Source organism: Pongo abelii, chromosome 13 (genome assembly GCF_028885655.2).
Source record: "Pongo abelii isolate AG06213 chromosome 13, NHGRI_mPonAbe1-v2.0_pri, whole genome shotgun sequence".
In the NCBI taxonomy this organism is placed as follows: Eukaryota; Metazoa; Chordata; class Mammalia; order Primates; family Hominidae; genus Pongo; species Pongo abelii.
The window spans coordinates 58894148-58913949 of NC_071998.2; the positions used below are offsets into that span (position 1 = coordinate 58894148).

The 19802-nt window shown below is 41.3% G+C and overlaps 1 protein-coding gene across 1 annotated transcript in view; it reads left to right on the forward strand.

The window, feature by feature from the left end:
* Positions 1 to 15935, forward strand: part of PGM5 (phosphoglucomutase 5) — a 178341-nt gene extending 162406 nt beyond the window's left edge. The window contains exon 11 of the mRNA XM_024252660.3: positions 14356 to 15935. Within this exon, the coding sequence (XP_024108428.2) occupies positions 14356 to 14445 (90 nt within the window). The 3' untranslated portion in view covers positions 14446 to 15935. The remainder of the gene's footprint in view (positions 1 to 14355) is intronic.
* Positions 15936 to 19802: the final 3867 nt, after the last annotated feature.

The window sequence follows — 19802 nt, forward strand, 5'->3', positions numbered from 1 at the left end:
TCTATCTAGGAGAGGTACTAAAGAAGAGGTGCTTTTGATGACTGGCACAGGGTAAAGGTGACCGGCATCAGGTCCAGGTGGAGGAGGATCTGGTCTATTACAATCTGCCTCTGCTAACCAGGAGACTAACCAAAGAGGCAGCAAAGAGGCAGACCTGTGTGGCATTTTCGTGTGGCCAAAAGAAACGTGGTTAGTTAAGTACACATCAAAAGCAGAGATCCTGGCTTAACAACCCCTGCTCTAGGTTGTAAACTTGAAGAAGACCATTCCAAAGGTGGTATACAGACTGTACTCCAGAGGATTATAAATCCATGGCTCTGATCTTCTGGCTCCCTCAGGAGTCTCATGAAAGGAAATGAAGGAAACTAACAATATTCCAGGTCTCCAGTTATTTCTATAAGCAATTTTTCAAACAAAATGGGCACCAAACAATAAAAGATTATAAAGCACTTGGATACACAAAGCAACACGTACCAGAATCAACAGAAACAACATACCACAGAAAAAGACCTATAGATACTGGAATTTATTCAATATACACTGTAAAATAGTTATTTTCACTATGTTCATGGAAATAAAGCACTGAATGTAAAAACATCAGCAAATAATTGAAAACTATAAAAATATATCAAGATGTTGAGATTAAAGAGCTAAGAAAGATAACTAAAATTAAGAACATAAATGGATTTAACAGGAGCTGAAGAATATCAGTGAACTTAAAATATTTCAGAAGAAACTATGCATCTGATTTTTCAGTTTGGTCCTTATGATTTGCAGAACAAAGAATATAAGATTGCTGCCTTTAGAAGATGAAAGATAATATTCAGAAAAATACAGAATAGAGGGTAAGAGACACAAAGGATACAGTGAGAAGTGCTGACATAATTTAGTTGGAGTCTCAAAAGAGGAGAGACTTGGATATAGGCAACACTGGAAAAAATGATGGGTGAAGATTTCCTAGAACCAATGAAGGAGGTCAGCCCACTGGTTCTAGAAGGCCAAGCAGGATATATAAAAATAAATTCACATCTAGACACATCAGGCTAAAATTGCAGAAAATCAAAGGCAAAGAATAGTTTGATTGACAACTAATTTTTCTATATCAACACTAAAAATAAGGAGACTGACAGCTTAGAATTCTTAATCTAGTGAAACTTTCCTTCTAAAATGAAAGCAAAATAAAGACATCTTCAGATAAACAAAAGCTGGGAGAATATCTACACAAAAAGAAATTCTCAAGGATATTCTTCAGGAAGAAGGAAAATTATTCCAGATGGATATTTGGAATAAAATGCAGCAAGGAATAAAAGAAATGTTAAAAATAGGAGTTGGTATAAATGAACATTGGCTGTATAAAATATTAATAATAATGTGCTGAAATATGTATATTAATTAATATGATGGAGAATTAAATTATACAACCACAATAACTAAACACCATAAGCATAATTGTAGTTAAGGTAAGATCCTTGAATATATTAGAAGAAAATAAAGGTATAGATAAATATTAGACTTTGATAGGTCAAGGATTCATGTAGTTTCTAGGTAACAATTTAAAAAAAATAGAAGAAAATTACATAACTTCTTAAGAGAGGAAAACATAGGAACTTTAAAAAATCAAGAAAGAAAAACAGCTAGGTCAAGTAAAAAGCACATAAGGTGGTAGATTTAAACTTGAATTTATTGGTTATTACTTTAAATATAAGTGAACTAACTGCTGTAGGAAAAAGACAACGTAATGGTGGTTCATACCTGTAATCCCAGCATTTTCAGAGGCCAAGGTGGTAGGATTGCTTAAGCCCAAGAGTTTGAGACCAGCCTGGGCAACATAAGAAGACCTTGTCTTTACAAAAAATAAATAAAGAAATAAAATTAGCCAGGTGTGATGGTGTGCACTTGTAGTCCTAGCTAATTGGGAGGCTGAGGTGAGAGGATTGCTCAAGCCTGGGAAATTGACGATGCAGTCAGCCATGATCATACCACTGCGCTCCAGCTTAAGTGACAGTGAGACCCTGTTTCAAAAAAAAAGACAACTATAAGGTCATTGTAAAAGATAAAAGATACATCTTTTATACATAAAAATATAGAAAGTTTGAAAGTTAAAAGATGGAAAAAGATATACAAATGATAACCTAAAAACTAGCTCTATTATTTCAGATAAAATAGACTTTAAGGTCAAAAGCATTGCTAAAGATAAAGAGAGACTCTTCAAACTGATAAAAGAGTTAAATCCCCCAGGAAGACACAGTAGTTTTAAATTTATAAAGAAAAAAAAAAAGAGGGAGAGAGAGATGAAAATGTAAGAAGAAAATAAATTCACAATTGCCCTTGAGTATTTTAGCACCCCTCTCAGTAATTATTAGAATAAGTATACAATTAGTAAGAACATAGAATATTTAAACAACTTAGTTAGCACACCTGACTTAATAGACATATATAGATACTACACCACGCAACATCAACTCAACGTGTAAATTCTTTTCATGCCACAGGGGACACGTATAAAAATTACCTATATGCTGAGGAATGAAAGAATACAGAGTATTATAAGGGCAACTGAATTCGAAAATGAAAACAAAATTGACACAAAAAAAGCATTTGATAAAATGTATCATCTCTTCATGATAAAAATTCTGTGAATAGGAATCAAAGGGAAGTCCTTTAATATCATAAAAAGGTATTGCTAAAGAAAAAACCTGGACGTAGGCTTTATGTGCTGACAGTATGCTAACAAGGGAGTATGCCATCAAGTCGTTTTTGATGGGTTCATTTAGAACTCAAATAGGCTTTGTCTTCAGAAGGACAAGCATCAGTTTTACATATAATTAGAGTATGTTAAATTTTTTTGCATTTCCCTGTGATTGTTATATTTCATAATCCTTAAAAAGGTAATTTTCAAATAGTATGCCTGGAAACAGGGAAACTTTTGGCATTAAGACAAATATATTTATAAACTTTCAGAAAATGAAAACTTTTCCCTCAGTATAAGGGCAGTCTAGGTAGTGAGATACAACCTAGCTTTGAGGTTAAAAATCACAGTACTGAGTAGGTTCAGAGCTCAGCTTTGCCACTTGATTGCCATGTGACTGCACAAGTTATGTAATGCGTCCAAGCCTCAGTTTCCTTATCTGTAAAATGAGAATAGTACCACCTACCTCATAGACTATTTAGAGATTAATTCAATACGTGAATTTGGAATAGCGCTTGGCACATTTTGGGTATTCAGTGCCAGCTATTACAAAATTACTAAAGAATCCAAACTTAGAATCCAAGGCACAAACTATATAAAATGGCAGTGAGGACTGAGAACACTGATCGTGGCTTCCGAAGTCTTTTGGAGAACAAAGGGAGGAAAAGGAGGAAAATGGATAATGGAGAGAGTCCTTTGAGTAACAAACTGGAGAGGCACAGGCCCTTTTGTTTTTTTAACCTGGGTTTCAATCTTGAAGTTTTATTTCTGCTAATCATTTGGTAAAGGCAGAGGAGATCCTAATTTCCCTTTGAACTAGCAAGCGTATTCCATGTGAAAGAAACCTGGAAGCCTAGTGTGGATATACCCAATGAAGAGAAATGTGAAGACATGTGAGGGACATTTGGGAGGGATGGGGATCTGAACCAATTAGTAATTCCCCATCCTTTTGCAATGTTTTGGTGGCAGAAGGTGAGGGAAGAGGTGGAAAGAAAGAAAGAAGAGAGGAACAGGGAAACCGTGCCCAGGGAAACAGTCTTAACAATTTAAACTGTCAACTCTTGCAGGTAGGTTTGTAGTATTCAGCAGCACAGTGAAAGGGCTCAGAGATTGTGCCTAAAGCCTCTCAGCTGCTCCCACAGACAGCAGCCAGTGCTCTTGCTCTCTCCCCTTCTCCATCCCCACAGGGCATGGAGCCAATTAGAGCTCACATTTGAATAAGAATATTGGGCCTGGCACAGTGGCTCACACCTGTAATCCCAGCACTTTGGGAGGCCAAGACAGGTGAGGTCTGGAGTTCAAGGCCGGCCTGGCCCACATGGAGAAATCCTGTCTTTACTAAAAATACAAAAATTAGCTGGGTGTGGTGGTGTGCACCTGTAATCCCAGCTGCTCAGGAGGCTGAGGCAGTAAAATTGCTTGAACCCAGGAGGCAGAGGTTGCAGTGAGCCAAGATCGCACCACTGCACTCCAGCCTGAGTGACAGAGTGAAACTCTGTCTCAAAAAAAAAAAAAAAAAATCAGCTTCATGACTCTTCTATCTTATTTTGGATTTGCAATCTAAATGCCTTCACTTCCTAAAGTCCCAAATCAATTGCACACGTGGGGAGGGTGGTGGAGAAGGAGGCCAAGCCTCCCTGGCCAGTCTGGTTTCTGTCAGGCAGGTCACTGCATTCCCAAAATGCTAGCTTAGTTTCACTTTGATGGGCCTCTTTGGGAGTATTTCATCTACTTCTGTCTTGGAACAGCTTTTTTCCTCCTCAGAAGAAAACTCCTGAGAAGAACTATTTTTCTGAAATTGACAAGATAGATTGATTCTCTCAGGGTTGGGCTCTAAATCCAGGTTTATCTATAGTCATTTATCATATTGTCTATTTTGGCTAATTTTAGGTCCATTCAGGATCAAGAGAGACAAGTAGGCTTATGACATGAAAAGGGGATTAAAGTTAGGATGGGGGTTGTATGTATTAAAATAAGGATCAACATGTCTACAATGTTTAGCATTTTCATTTAATTTTATTAGCAAAAATGTATTTGACTTCATTTTCAGTGATAATTTCTATTCTATAGGCTTCCAAAATGGATTTAAAATAGCTAGTCATCTTAGTTACCTAGAACCTGGGCTACTGTAAACATGCAGCATTTAGCCTTTAGGGTAAAATAGCATTTAGGGTACTTCTGTGCAGATTAGGAAAAGGCCCCCCACCATAGGTGAGCACAGGACAAAGGGCTGGTGGACAGCCTCTTTGTGAGAACGAAGGCCCCTTCCTCCCAGAAGAGGCAGACCCTTGCCAGGACTCCTGCTTGGCTAGAGGAGCTTGGGATGAATTCCCACTCCCCCTCCCTGGCATCCTGGTGGGCAGGGTTTCTTATAAAGTGGCCTTGTACTTGGCTCTCTCTGTTACATTGCACGGATGTTGAGGATTTGAAGGGCAATGTAATCAGAACCTGTCTCCAACACTGAGTTGTGTTGGAAATGAAGCCAGAGGGTGACTCCAGGTTTATCATCATAACAGGTAGGAATTGTTCCATGACTTTTGGGATGTGAGGGATGTCACATTGCTGTATTGTACAAATCAAACCATTTATAGCTCACCACCCCCTATGTGAATAGACAGGAAGCTCAGTAGTGATCCTGTGGGGCTCCTTTCCCTTTTCCAGATGGTCGAAGACAGTCCAGAGGAATGGAAGGCACAGGAGGCCTCATGCTGCCCTGGGGAAGAGAGTGGGTCTCTATGGTTGCCATTGCGATGGGGTTCCTTGCTGCTCAGCCATGCCACCTCTGATTGTTGACCCCCCGCCCACCTGTCTGCTATGCTGCTTTCGGCATGGGCATAGAGTTTTTTTCCTGGTGGTCCTTGTCACTGCCTGCAGGCCAGCCTCCTCCTAGTGCCTCCTTTCCTCTTGGATGCGGTACTGCATCCAAGAAGACTCAGGTTCACACCATTTCCAGAATGCACAATTCTTTTCCCTTCACCACATTCCTGGATTGGCAGCTTTCTTTTTCTTTTAGCTCTGGAATTATTAAGCCACCACCCCAGCCCCTTCTTCACGTTGCCATTCAGTGGCTCAGCTGGAACCACCCAAGTGCCTATTAAGCCTTCCCAGGCAGGTATGAGGAGCACAAAGGCCTGGACCCTTACTCAGATTGATGGGGAGGCACATAGGGGATGGGTGGCTAGCTTCATCTCTTCCTCGTGAATTGGGATGAATCTTGTGGATGAAGGCGGCACAAAGAGCAAGGTGGTTTCTCAGTAGATCACCCCAGTGCCTTCAACACCCAATAGCTCACTTTTGACAGAATATTCCAAACCCACCAATTATTATTTTGAGCATCTCCTATGGGCAAGATACGTGTGGTGAAGGAAACAAAGACTTTGAAGAAAAACTTTACCTCCCAGTAGCTTAGACTTTAGTTGAAGTGTGGTGAAGGAAGCAAAAAGCTCCCCAGCAAATACCTATAATTCAAGAAGAAGAAAAAAACCACAGGAATTTATTATAGAGAGGGGTCCAGGGAATGGAGAGGTCCTGCTTGTGTGGGGTAGGGGTGTTCAGAGAGATTTCATGGAGGTGGCCTTGAGGGAGGGTGAGATTTTAAAATCATTCTAAACTCAAAGAACAATGCATTAAAAAGTGCAAGAGAGAGAAAGTGAAAGGAGGGGCTGCTTCAGGCTGGGAGATCACAGCTTAATGGGGGTGGGCAGATGGGAGAAGGAGCAGGCAGGGGATTGGGGAGGAAGAGTGGAGAGGAAGGGTATACTCATTCCCTGTGGCTGCTGTAACAGATTACACAGACTGGGTGGTTGAAAACAACAGAAAGTTATTCTCTCATGCTCAGGAGGACAGGAGTGTGAAACCAAGGAGTGGGCAGGGCTACACTCCCTTTGGAGGCCCTAGGAGAGAATCCCTCCCTTACCTCTTGCAGCTTCTGGGGGCTGCAGGCATTCAGCGGCTTGTGGCCACATCACTGCTGCCTCTGCCTGCACCTTCACGTGGCCTTCTCCTCTCTCTGGGTGCATATGATCTCCCTCTGACTCTCTCTTATAAGAATAGTTTCAATTGCATGTAGGGCTCACTGAATAATCCAGGATAATGTTCGCATTGCAAGTTCCTTAACCACATCTGCAAAACCCCTGTTTTTCCCCAAATAAGGTAATATTTGTAGAGTTGGGGAAGTAGGACCTGATATCTTTAGGGGACCATTATTCTGCCTAACACAGAGGGTAAAATCTAAATGTCAAGAGCCTGACAGCCAGGCTGAGAGTGGCTGACCACAGCCTTGGTGAAGCCATCTGAGCCTTTTACATCAGGGGCTCACATGAACAAGTCTCTTGTAAAAAGAAGCTCTCTCTGATGAAACTGAGAACAGATAGCAGACTCATCCAAGCTCGGGATGGTGGGGTACTGTGTTAAGGAAACAATGGGGATGAGAATGAGGAAGTAGATGGGGAGAAATAGAATCAGAGGGTTTGGCAACTGCTTGGATGTACAGGAAAGGGAGAAGGATCCACCAAGGAGTACTTCCAGCTGAGCAGATTGAGGGCTCAGAGGGATCTGCTCCTAGCAGGAAAGAGAAGGTGGCACCATGGACTGGCATGGCTAGGAAGTTAATTTTGGTTTGCAAGATGTTACATTTCATAAGAAAAAAAGCTTTTGGGTTTGTTGGCGGTAGAATACTGCACCATGATGATACCTCAAAACAATCTAAGAGAAACATTTTGAGTGTTTATCTTATTAATTGTGGTTTTATTTTAATTTGCTTAAAATTTTTTATTTTAATACGCAAAGAGACCAAAGTTAGCTCAAGAAAGCCAAGAGTAGGGTCTGTCACATGTCCAAATCTCAGAGACTAGACCTGGAGTACAGTTACCACCTCAGTCCTTCCTAGTGGGAGGTAATGGATCTTTAGAGATAATTGGGAGTCATGCTATTGTTTACTGTCTACCAACTCCTTTATTATTTCCTTCTGCTCTCTTTAATTCTTCTCCTGGTTTCACCCTGCTTTCTTATAATTTTTTGTCATCTTTCTCAGAGTCTCTGCTTTCTCATAATCCAGGATTACCATGGAGTCTTATGCCCTCATGGTTAATTAATTATAACCTCGTGATTTAGTTCCCACTACTAACTGTCCGTTCTTTTATTACTTACAGTTCAAATCCCCGAGGCAAATAATCTGCTAGGCTAGGTGAAGTTTTTGCCCCAGGCTGTATTGTAGGTTGCTAGCCAGCCTCTGGATTGGCTGCCTGTAGGTCAGACAGCCACTTCTGGTCCAATCAGCTGCAGCCAGGGAGTGGGATCATGTGATGCAAACAATGCAGCCTGGGTTTGGGCTGGAGCAAAGCATTTGACAGGCACAATAATTAGCGTGCCTTAGAGCAGTGGTCCTCAGAGTGTGGCTCCTGGACCAATAGCATCCTGGGAAGCTGTTGGAACTGTCAGTTCTTGGGCCCCAACCTAGACCCCTTGAATCAGACACTCAGGATGAGGGGTGCTGCAGTCTCCACTTTAAAAGACCCACCAGGGGATACTGGTGCATGTTCAAGTTCAAGAACCACTCCCTTAGACTATGCAAAAGCATATTGACTAAAAATGAATGTTTGCATGAAATCTGGAGAGAAATCCTGGCATTCAGGTTTAGCAGGTTTTAAACAAAGTGGGAGTGTTGTTAGTTGATCCTAGGGATCAGGAGAAAGTAGCATTTGTTATAAATCTCTGTTTTATGGATGCCAGAATGTCAGTATATTCTGTTGTTGGATGACCTACCTGCATTCTCTGGTTTGTATTGCCTGCCCTGAAAGATGAACTATGGTAATTATCGTCATCCACACCTATTCACTCTCCACCCGTGGCTCCAATCCTTTCCCGACTGTACAAATGCACATTCCTCATAGAGACCAGCCCAGCACTAGGTTCCCTCCACAGATTCCGACAAATCTTGCTTGATAAGTGATTATGATTCTGGTTAGGGTATTGTTTTCCTCCGAAAAATCGGTTAACTATTTACTTTGAGTCTTGTGACATTCAGATCATTTACATCCCTCCTGTCTTTTGCTTGTCCCAGATAAGAAGTTCAGTTTGTTAGGGTTTTTTTTTTTTTTTTTTTATTGGATCTAATTTACATGAAAGTGGATTATAACAATGACATAAAGCAAAAGAGAAGATGGGAGAGAAAGTAAAAAGAGAAACTCTGTCTTTCCAGGGAGTATGGACAAGTTAAAATCTAATCTAGGATTTATGTGGGCTAGGATTAATGTGAGGTTAACTGGGTGCAAAATTTAAGTGGGCGTGGATGCCAAAATACTCAGTAATCAAGATAAATATCATAGTGCAATTTTAAAAAAATCAAAATCAATGTCCAAAAAATTCATGATAAACATAGTGTCAAAACTTTAAATAGAGAAAGGATCCAATTCCCCCTGTAGCCTGTCTACATTAGTGGACAGCAAACATCCAGAAAACCCTGCAAGGTGGCAGAAGATGCCATCTTGAAAGGATGCGTGGCCTGCTTGGTTTGGAGCAAGATAAGTGTTCACTGCTTCCTGCTCTTGACTGTAGAAGAAATATGTTAGGCACTCTAAAAAACACTGGAATTAGAAAAAACAATGCTATACTCTAACATAATTGATTAAAGTCTCTATTAATTTATTTCCTTTATTCACAAAGGGTTATTTTGGAGTTTCCAGGACATTCACATAACCCACATAACTGAGAACACCTCTTCTCCCACTGTCTGCCTGGTTTTGGTCAGGGAGGAAGACTGGTCAGTCCTACCCAACTCCTCATCTGATGTGGGACTCATCTGGTCCAATAGGGTGGCAATCCCATGATTTCCCTGCTCCTCCCCATTCAGTGCATTTTGTCTTTCTCTCTTTGTCCTTGTCACTCTCAGATCTTATATGCAGAACCGTATGATGGAAAGTGCAGTAGAGGAGGCCACTCTATGTTCTTATCCCAGCTCAGCCACCAAACAGATGTGTGACCGTGGGTCAATCCTGTGTTGCACTGGGCTTTAGTGTCTTCATCTGTGCCATGAAGAAATCAAATGACACCAATCCACATTCCTCTCTGCTTTTGAAATTCTGTGCTTCCAGCTCCATGTTAGAAAACTCACATCCACAGTTCATAACCTCTCTTTTTGCTCCTCGTTCCAACGGCCTCTCCAATTGCCTCAGGAAAATTAACTCCCACCCACCATGAGGCGTGGTCAATGATATGAGAGAAATGTTTGGGGCTTACGTGTATCAGAGGTGTGATTTCTAAAGAAAAACATGAGTAAAAACCCAGCACTGTTGACCCTCCCACATGCACACGATGTCCTCCAGGAATGCCCACAGGAGTCTCTATTTGCCTCATCATCTTTTCGTCAAATATATCATTCATTTACTCCACAAAGGTGTATTGAGTATCTCCTAAGCAGTAGATACTTTCCTCAGCCCTGAATAAGACAAAGTTTCTGCCCTCATGATGTGGCCTCTCATTCTAGCACGTATATACTGTCATGCACGGCCTAGTGATATCTCTGTCAACAACAGACCACATATTCCATGGTGGCCCCATAGGATTGGAATGGAGCGTGTATAGAAACCTGATACACGGCACTTGATATTGATGTTGTGAATCAAGTAGGGGAAATGATTGATATTTAGTGATGGTGCTGGGACATTTTGTTGCCCATATGAAAAACAATATCTAAATAAAAAGATATATACCATCTAGGTTTGTGTAAGTACACTCTATAATATTTGCACAAGGATGAAATTGCCTAACGATGCATTTCTCAGAATGTATCCCCATCATTAAGTGATACATGACTGTTTAATTTATACACTCAGGGAAGAAAAATATATTAGTTTATTAGTCTTAAAAATGGGATCTTGCCGGGCGCGGTGGCTCACGCCTGTTATCACAGCACTGTGGGAGGCCGAGGCGGGCAGATCACGAGGTCAGGAGATCGAGACCATCCTGGCTAACACGGTGAAACCTCATCTCTACTAAAAATACAAAAAATTACCCGGGCATGGTGGCAGGCACCTGTAGTCCCAGCTACTCAGGAGGCTGAGACAGGAGAATGGCGTGAACCCGGGAGGCAGAGCTTGCAGTGAGCCAAGATCGCGCCACTGCACTCCAGCCTGGGCGACAGAGTGAGACTCCTTCTCAAAAAAAAAAAAAAAAAAACCGAGCTTAACTTGAAGTTTCCTTTCCACAAAGCTGGCAAAAAATTCAAACTTGGGTATTTTTAGGGACTTCTTCCCAGGCCTTCCTGGGGTCATAGAAAATCTAAAGAAGTTCTGTGGTTCCTGGAAAGTGGCTGAAAAGACTGAACATCAGTGAGGTGGTTATCAGTGATGTGCTTCTTCCCAAACACTCATATTTCCCTGAAGGCAGATGACTCCACGGCGTCTGTGCTGGATTTGCCCAGGGCTCTCGGCTCAGGATGGGAGTCCTCATATTTAGGAGTTTCCTCATGTGGCATTTTCTTCCCTTTAGCTTGCATAAGCACCACGGAAGCCCTCTTCTCTGACATGAACAGAAGAAGGGACAAGTGCTTGGTTGATGAATCCAGAAAGAGAGTTAAGTAGGTCCACTATACACACAGATATCCTATTACATTTGTATCATAAAACATATAAATGTAAATGCATTTGCCAGTATATTGATTTTGGCCCAAGACCTTTTCTTTAATATGAGCATACTGTTTGCCATTGTGATCCTCTTTCTTCAAAAGATTCCCACTCATAATTCATCATCTATAATATCTGTCTTTGATTCCTGTATATTACAGTGGGAACTTAAGGACAATTGTGAAGCAACCTGAAAAAATAATTCTTCTACAATTTTAAAATTTCTCCCTAATATTTTGTAGTATCTCACCCACATCTAATTTGACAGGATTAGCTAATCACCATTATCGGTTCTTTCCAAAACACTCAACTTAATTTTCATAGAAAAAAAGTCTTCTTATTTGCATTCACATTTCATTGGTTTACATATAATTAAATTGCATAGTCTCAATAATCTGTACAATAGGCATTAACATATTGGGAACAAACTTAACTGACTCCTGATAAACACAGAACTCAACTGCTGAAGGTAGAAGTAGGTGAGCGTATTAGAAAGTGATCTATCGGTCACGGACATCTAGTGAGCTATGGACGTGAGTCAGGATGTTTTACTGAAGAAGTGGAAAGCACGCGTTAGTTTGTAGAGTTAAGTAGAGATCAGAAAAGAGAACTTCTCTGGTGTTTACAGTATTTGTTAAAACTTGCTTCCCCATCCTTTTGGCAATAGGTACCACCACTTAAAGATGTGGAGTCAAAAAATCTTGAAATTTACAATAATGTAGAACCAAATATGTTTTAATCCTTTAGTTCTGTAAGTTTCTAATTCATTTTCATTGCATTTTCTTAAAATAATAGGATAGTATATGTTTATCTTTATTCGCCCTCTAAAACCTCAGCTAAAGTGATTGAGTTTAACTTCACTCTCTTTTTCTGTCTGAGTTTAACTTCTTTGATAGGTGTTAATGAAGAATTACATAACCAAAAAGGGGGAGCAGGAAAGAGGGAAGAGAAGACAGGAAGAGGAGCAAAAGCTAATAATTGAATTTCTGTACCAAATGGGCACTTTGCTCCTAAAGAATAGAGATCCCTCTATCTTGGCATCACATGGGATATGTCCTGGCAAAATGTGCCAGTGTAAAATGTTTCTGGGCACCAACAGGGTTATTAAGAGGAAAAGAATCCCTTCTGTTTTTACGAATCAAGATGATCAACATGGAACCAGAGGAAAGTGCCACTTTCTTGTGTTCTAGATTTTCATTTTTCTTCCAGCTTCCAGGAATCTATGTGAGCTTGTCCATCTAGCCATCTTCATAGAGTAAGATAATTTAATACACGTAACCATAAATTGCTGCCAGATCAATATTTCCAAAGCACAGCTGTGATGTCACCTTTCAGCCCAAAACACTTCAATGCCTCCCCTTGCCTAATGAATTAAAACCTTACACCTCACCCTAGCATTTAGGTCCCTCCCAACAAGACTGGCTCACATCTCTCAGGATTCTTTTGTATCTACATGCCACTCAGGACACAATGGATTGCTTGTGCTGTCTTGTACCTTGTGCATTTCCTTGTATTCCTGTTGTGTGGACTGGAATGTGTGCACTCCCTTCATGCATGGGAATAGGTTAGGGCCCACAAGGAACTGAATTCCTCTCCCCCTCCCAAAATGCAAGCCTTCTTTTCCTGAATTACAGTATTTTTGTTTCTTCCATTATCCTAATATTACCCAAACTTCTTTTCTATCAGTATCTCTATATTAGTAGGTGTCTTTATTTTTTATTTTAGTTTTATTTTTTCTTTTTAGAGACAGTCAGGGTCTCACTTTGTCACCCAGGTTGAAATGCAGTTATGCAATCATAGTTCACTGTAACCTTGAACTTCCGGGCTCAAGCCATCCTCCCATCTCAGCCTACCGAGTAGCTAGGACTATAGGCACACACCACTGCACTCAGCTAATTTTTATTTTTTGTAGAGATGGGGTCTATGTTGTTCAGGCTGGTATTAAACTCCTGGCTCAAGTGATCCTCTGCCTCAGCCTTCCAAAGTATTGGGATTACAGGCATGAGCCACCACGCATGGCCAATATTTGTCTTTAAATTGACTCACTTTGTTTTTACCTCAATCTACTTATTTATTATAAAAGTACTCTACATGGAAAAAACAATACCACTTGATAAATATAAGCATATCCTGAACGTGAATTCAATAAAAACATTCAGTGACATTACATTCTAGCTGGGTAACTCTTGCCTGAGGCATGCACTATCTGGTTAAAGTGTTAAAGATTGGCAGCAAACAGAGTTTCTCCTTGATGAAATCACAAGGATTGAAGAAGAATGGAAAATAGACTGATTTTCTCACTGTTTTATTAGCAATACCATATCCATGCACCACTGAAAATCATTGTGAGTGTTGCATGCTCCACACCTCGGAAAACAATGCCTCAATCCCATGAAACAATAAGAAAGAAATGAGTCTTCCTCCTTCTCATGTCCTTCACCTTCCCAAGAACCTATTCCTTAGGCTTCTAAAGCATGCCCACCTCCTCCAGGGAACCCACTGAGGTGTCTCATAAGCCCAGTGTTATGTGATGGGAAGGCATGATCAGTGATTTCTGCAACATTGGCCAATGAATTGGTCTGTCATTTCAGAAACATCAGGATTGTAGGTTCTTTAAATCCATGGACCTAGGATGAAGAATGAGCTTTTATTCTCGTGTGTGTGTGTGTGTGTGTGTGTGTGTGTGTGTGGTGAGGATGAGGGTGTAGCAGCAGAAGACTGGAGTTTTTCTGAACTCCCTTAATTCACAATGCTGTCTTCATACAGTGCTCTCATGTTTGGTAGTTGGGTTGTACGTTTTCCTATTATAGATAGATTTCTTTTGAAGCTGGTTAAGACTTTGGAGATTACCTTCTCCCCCTACTCTCCTGCCCTGCCCATTCCAACTTCCATTGGTGGAGGAGGAAGCAAATGTCCTGCTCATGAAGACTGCCTGTAAACAGTGAATTGGAATCTGAGTCCAGATGCTTAGGGTAGAAATCCATCAGAATGCCCCAAAATGTAACTGACTTGAGTTGTTCACAGACTTTCCTTTTCCTTTTGCAGGCAGTGCTGAGCCCTCTCATAGCCATCGCACTGAAAATATCCCAGATTCATGAGAGAACTGGCCGGAGGGGACCCACTGTCATCACCTGAATAGAGGAAAGATCACTCACCAGGGCCAAAGAGAGTGCTCAGCGGGAGATGCTTCACTGATGCTTTCTTGCTACCTGTTTGTGCCTCTTATGACTTTGGAAAAACAAAAGATATTTTGCTTTTGGGGGATAGAGGGTGGGTGGGAAAAGAAAAAAAATCCGCTTGGTTTTGGTTTTGTCCTATTCCTCCAAATGCAGCAGGGCCTTTAGTTGTCTGTTAAAGCTGCACTATAATTTGGTATCTACATTTTATCACACAAAGGAACCTCCCCTTTTGACAACGACTGGCCTAGGCAGCTGTTAATCACAACATTTGTGCATCACTGGTGCCAAGTGAGAGAATGTTCTAAAATCACAAGAGAGAACAGTGCCAGAATGAAACTGACCCTAAGTCCCAGGTGCCCCTGGGCAGGCAGAAGGAGACCCTCCCAGCATGGAGGAGGGTTTAGCTTTTCATCCTAGGTCAGGTCTACAATGGGGGAAGGTTTTATTATAGAACTCCCAACAGCCCACCTCACCCCTGCCACCCACCTGATGGCCCTGCCTCCCCCATCCCATCCCCAACATCCCTGTACCACCTTCTCTCACATCTTCTAAAGCTTTCTACAAATCACAATGGTGCACTTCCAACAAAATATATCAATAGGTGTTTTCCTCTCTTATTTTGTAAATAATATTATTTTAGCTATTAAGCTGGATACCTTCTTTCAAATTCAGCCATTCAGTTGTAAAGCTGGGAAGAAGTTTCTTGACAAGACTCTGCAATTAAATGCTTAAAATTTGGGGAGATCCTTCCTTGATTACATCAAGTATGTTGGTACATGGGTTTATACAAGTTCCTCTTGAGAAGACAAAAAGACCACCATGTGTGAGAGCTCTTTGACTTTGCCAATAGGGGCCTATCTTAATGCACTTGTTTGGACACAGTTCTGATCTTATTTGTAATGCCCGCAAAAGGAGAGGATGAAATGCTGTAAAAGTAGGAAATGAAGTGGAAGCTGGAAGAAAATGTAATTGGTGGTACAGCTATGGGCCGGATGGTGGAGGGGAGGGTGGGGACCCCTGCCGGCAAGCAGAGTGTCACAGCTGGCTTTCCTCACTTGGGAAAAGGGTACTGCCGGTCTAGCAGCCTCCTCTGTACTCAGCCAGGACACCCGGCACGTGGGACCTGTTTGCGTCTGTTTTGCTTCCTTGGGAACGGCACAGTCACTCACCCTGCCATTTGCGGAAATGACCTGGTGCACTTTGACTGTTAAGCAATGCGTTATTGCTGTAGTCAAGGTTAGTGCAAGCAAGGAAACATTCCCAGTAAGGTATTTGTTTCCATTTTCTATCTGTGCTTCTGTCAGAAACTTGCTAGGATATTTAGTGGCCAATAAAAAAGGAATTCCTAATTTCAACCTTTTCCAAGGATTGTGGGTTTTTACTTATTTGTTTGTCTCGCCAGTTGAGAAACTCCAGTACTGGTCACCTATCGTGATAAATCTGCCTTTCAGAAAACCTACAAGGGCTGTTTTTCACTAGAGACATGTATTAAATGGAACAGAAAAGGTAAGTTACTCAAAATTGCCTTTGGGAGTCAGCAGAAACCGAAATGGCATCTAGACCTCCACTGTAACTGTCTTCATTTCAAAATAATAGGAAGGTGGCTTTAAGCTGAGATTCTAAAACAAAAAAAACCATTTCAAGATTGATCACCAATGGAATCAAATTCATGTTACAGCTTTGGTTCTCAGGTTCTTGTCTCATGAGTGGACATCCATGCTAGCCATCCATGTGTTCATTAATCACGGATGTCTTGGTTGGGACGCTCAGATGTATTCTTAGGTGTATCAGCTCTAGGTAAGAAAATATTTATTTTCTCAAGTTGCTGAAATTTTAATGATCTCTAACTTGTAAGTTCAAATGTAAGTTAGTCCTTACATAAAAATTATATTTCTTTATTTTGATATGGAGTCATGCATGGACAGTAGCCCAAATATATATTTACCCATCAGTCCATCCATTCATCCATCTATCTGTTCATTCATTCATTCAGTGAACATTGGTTGAGCAACTCCTCTAGGCAGAGTTCTGTTTTAGATGGGGCAGAGAAATGGATAAAACATTATTCCTGATCTTATAAGTTTATAATTTGGGACTAGGAGGCTATGACAAACATACACAAATAATCAGTTAGACAAAAATGTTACAAGAGGCACAAATAATGTGCTGTGGGACTACACAGAGAGGGGCAATAGACTCAGAGACGGTGGCACGAGAGTGGTTTCCCCTAGAGTTTCTTGGGACTTGTAAGCATTTATAGAATTTTACCAAGGATGAGTGAAGTCAGAAGACAGACTAGGAGATGAGGGTTAGGATGGCTGGAGAGGAGACTTGCTTGGGGTCTCCTGAGGAGTTGGCTTGGACGTATGGGATTGAAGCAGGCACAGGGTTGTGAATGTCAGGCAGAGCAAAGCCTTGGGCCCAGCCACCGGAAGAAGCAGCTGCATAGCTGCCTATTTTGACAGAGTTTTTTTCAGCTATGTTGTCAAGGGAAGGTCTTTTGGTGGGTCTAGGACACAGTCATTCTCTGGAACCTGCTCTGATTCACATTGCCAAGATGTTATTTCTGCCTTACTTGAAATCCAGACTTCTCTTGCCGAACTATATGTGTATGTCCTCTTGCCTAATTCTCGGGAGAGGAGAGAGGCAGGAAGTCACTGTTCCCCATATAATGTTCTTTATGTTCTTAAAGATGAAGCTCTAGGCTGGGCGTGGTGGCTCACACCTGTTATCCCAGCACTTTGGGAGGCCGAGGTGGGTGGATCACTTGAGGTCAGGAGTTTGAGACCAGCCTGGCCAACATAGTGAAACATTGTCTCTACCAAAAGACAAAAATTAGCCAGACATGGTGGTGCATGCTTGTAATCCCAGCTACCCGGGAGGCTGAGGCAGGCAAATAGCTTGAACTCAGGAGGTGGAGGTTGCTGTGAGCCAAAATGGAGCAGTGTGCACTCCAGCATGGGCAACAGAGCAAGACTCTATTTAAAAAAAAAAAAAAAAAGAGCTGTAGCCACTGTAGCCACTGATTTTTGAGAGTAAATGACTTAGCTAGGTGCAGTGGCTCGGGCCTGTAATCCCATCACTTTGGGAGGCTGAGGTGGGCGGATCACAAGATCAGGAGTTCGAGACCAGTCTGGCCAACATAGTGAAACCCTGTCTCTACTAAAAATACAAAAAATTAACTGGGTGTGGTGGTGTGCGCCTGTAATCCCAGCTACTCGGGAGGCTGAGGCAGGAGAATTGCGTGAACTCGGGAGGCGGCAGTAAGCCAAGATCGTGCCATTGCACTCCAGCCCAGGTGACAATGTGAGACTCTGTCTCAAAAAAAAAAAAAAAAAAAAAGTAAATGACTTTAAAGGCCCCAAATTTCAATTTCATGGGAACTGCAAGAGTCAATCATAGAGGAAACTATGGATAGAGTGTGGCAACTGCCAGGGCAACGCTGGTGATCTGCTGTTACAGAGGGGTTCACTCATTATACCACGTGTCTGCAGAAAAATGGCAAGCAACACTATGCATCACATGCTGGTTTTCAACCAGGGCGGGTGTTTGGAAATGTGTGTGTATTTGCTAGAGAGGCATTTAGTGGCAGTAGTAGGAAACCAAACACACTAAATATCCTTTCAGGTGTCAGCCAATCCCCCAGAACAAAAATTTGTTTTGCGTCACCCAGGAATCTTGAGTTTATTAAATGTCCTTGAAAATGGATAGGCAGTCATTATTAAAATGAGATCATTTGTCAACATTTACTGATCTAAGTGCAGCATACATCCACACTATTTGCGGGACAAATTGTGTTGCATGACGTTATAGGTGGAAGGGCTTGCAGATGGCATGCAGGCTTTCTGCACAGGAAGTCGAAGCTTGATGCACGGTCTCATGGATCATTGTAAGGCATGGGATTTACTTTGACGTTCAGATGGGTGTAGGGAATTTGAAAAGCACCTGCAGGAGCTGGTAATGACATAACTGTGTGACTCCATTCCATTGCTGGATCACGCACTAGATACTCTCAAAACATGTGGACACTGAAATCCCAGACACCTGTCTTAAGCAGCTTTCCATCCCTGAGTATAGAAGGGTCTGAGAAACGGTGTGCCTTTGGAAATAATGTAACTGCCAGTAAATCAGTCTTTGACCCTTTGACAGTTACAAACAGCAAGAGATTATCTGAAGCAGCAGAGCTTAGCAGAATGCCTATTCTACTCCAACCAGTTGGAGTCCTTACTAGAAGAAATAGCTCATGCAGTTGACAGCCCGCTTGGTATGTGAGTCAGCCTAGGTTGTCATGGAACCTTATAGAATATGGAGAAGATATAGATTATAAGTCCATGTCTTTATCATCTTTCCATGCCTATCTGCACCTAATATGTGCCCTGCAATGTAGGTGAGCTAGAGCAATGCCTCACCAAAGAAAGTATATTTAAATAGAATCTTAAATGATAGATAGGCGTGTCAGTAAAAGCACTGCTAAGGTTTTGCATGGAGGGTCGAAAATGAACACAGTACATCTCAGATATGCAAAAGATGCAGTATAACTTAATCTATAATTGAGGATAACTGACCTTATCCTCACCTTCTGGAGTGGTGCTAAGGCCTACTCAAACTTTCTGCTCAAAGGGACATTATGAGATTACAATACTGGAGGGCCTTCAACCCTGAGAACTTCCCTTCCCCATTGACATATGAACCTACCATCCCCAGTTGAGAGAAGAGACTGAGCAAAGACTCTTTGTAGTGGGGATTTTTCTCTTTTCACTTTCTCATGTTGCATGTGCTCTCCCTGTCATTCATGGAATTGCAGTTTCCAATCCATGACCATAAATTTTATAAACTTCAGAAGGAAGAGCAGAGGCAGTATCTATTTATCTTGAGTGAATCCTCTAGGGGATGACTACTATATTATTAATTATTATGAACCACAATCGGATACTTTTGTCTGATTTGTCCAGTGGATTTTAATTGCTGGGTCTCTTGAATGTAGAATTTGCTTTGTGTTCTACCCTTGTTCTTGACACATGATTCAGAGTACATATGCAGTCACTCTGTGGAACCTGCTCTGATTCACATTGCCAAGATATTATTTCTGCCTTACATGAAATGTTAAAAAAAAATCAACAAATAACTATTGGTATTTTATTTTCAAAAAGACACACCCAGGTTATTTTCCAAATCAGCAGTTAGAGTTCAGTAATGTTTGGGTTTGCAGAAAGATCAACTCATTCTGACACTGTGTTAAACCAGAGAATAATACTTTGACTTATGGTCTTTTATTGATTTTTTTTCTGATGCAAAAAAAAAAAAGGCAAAAGA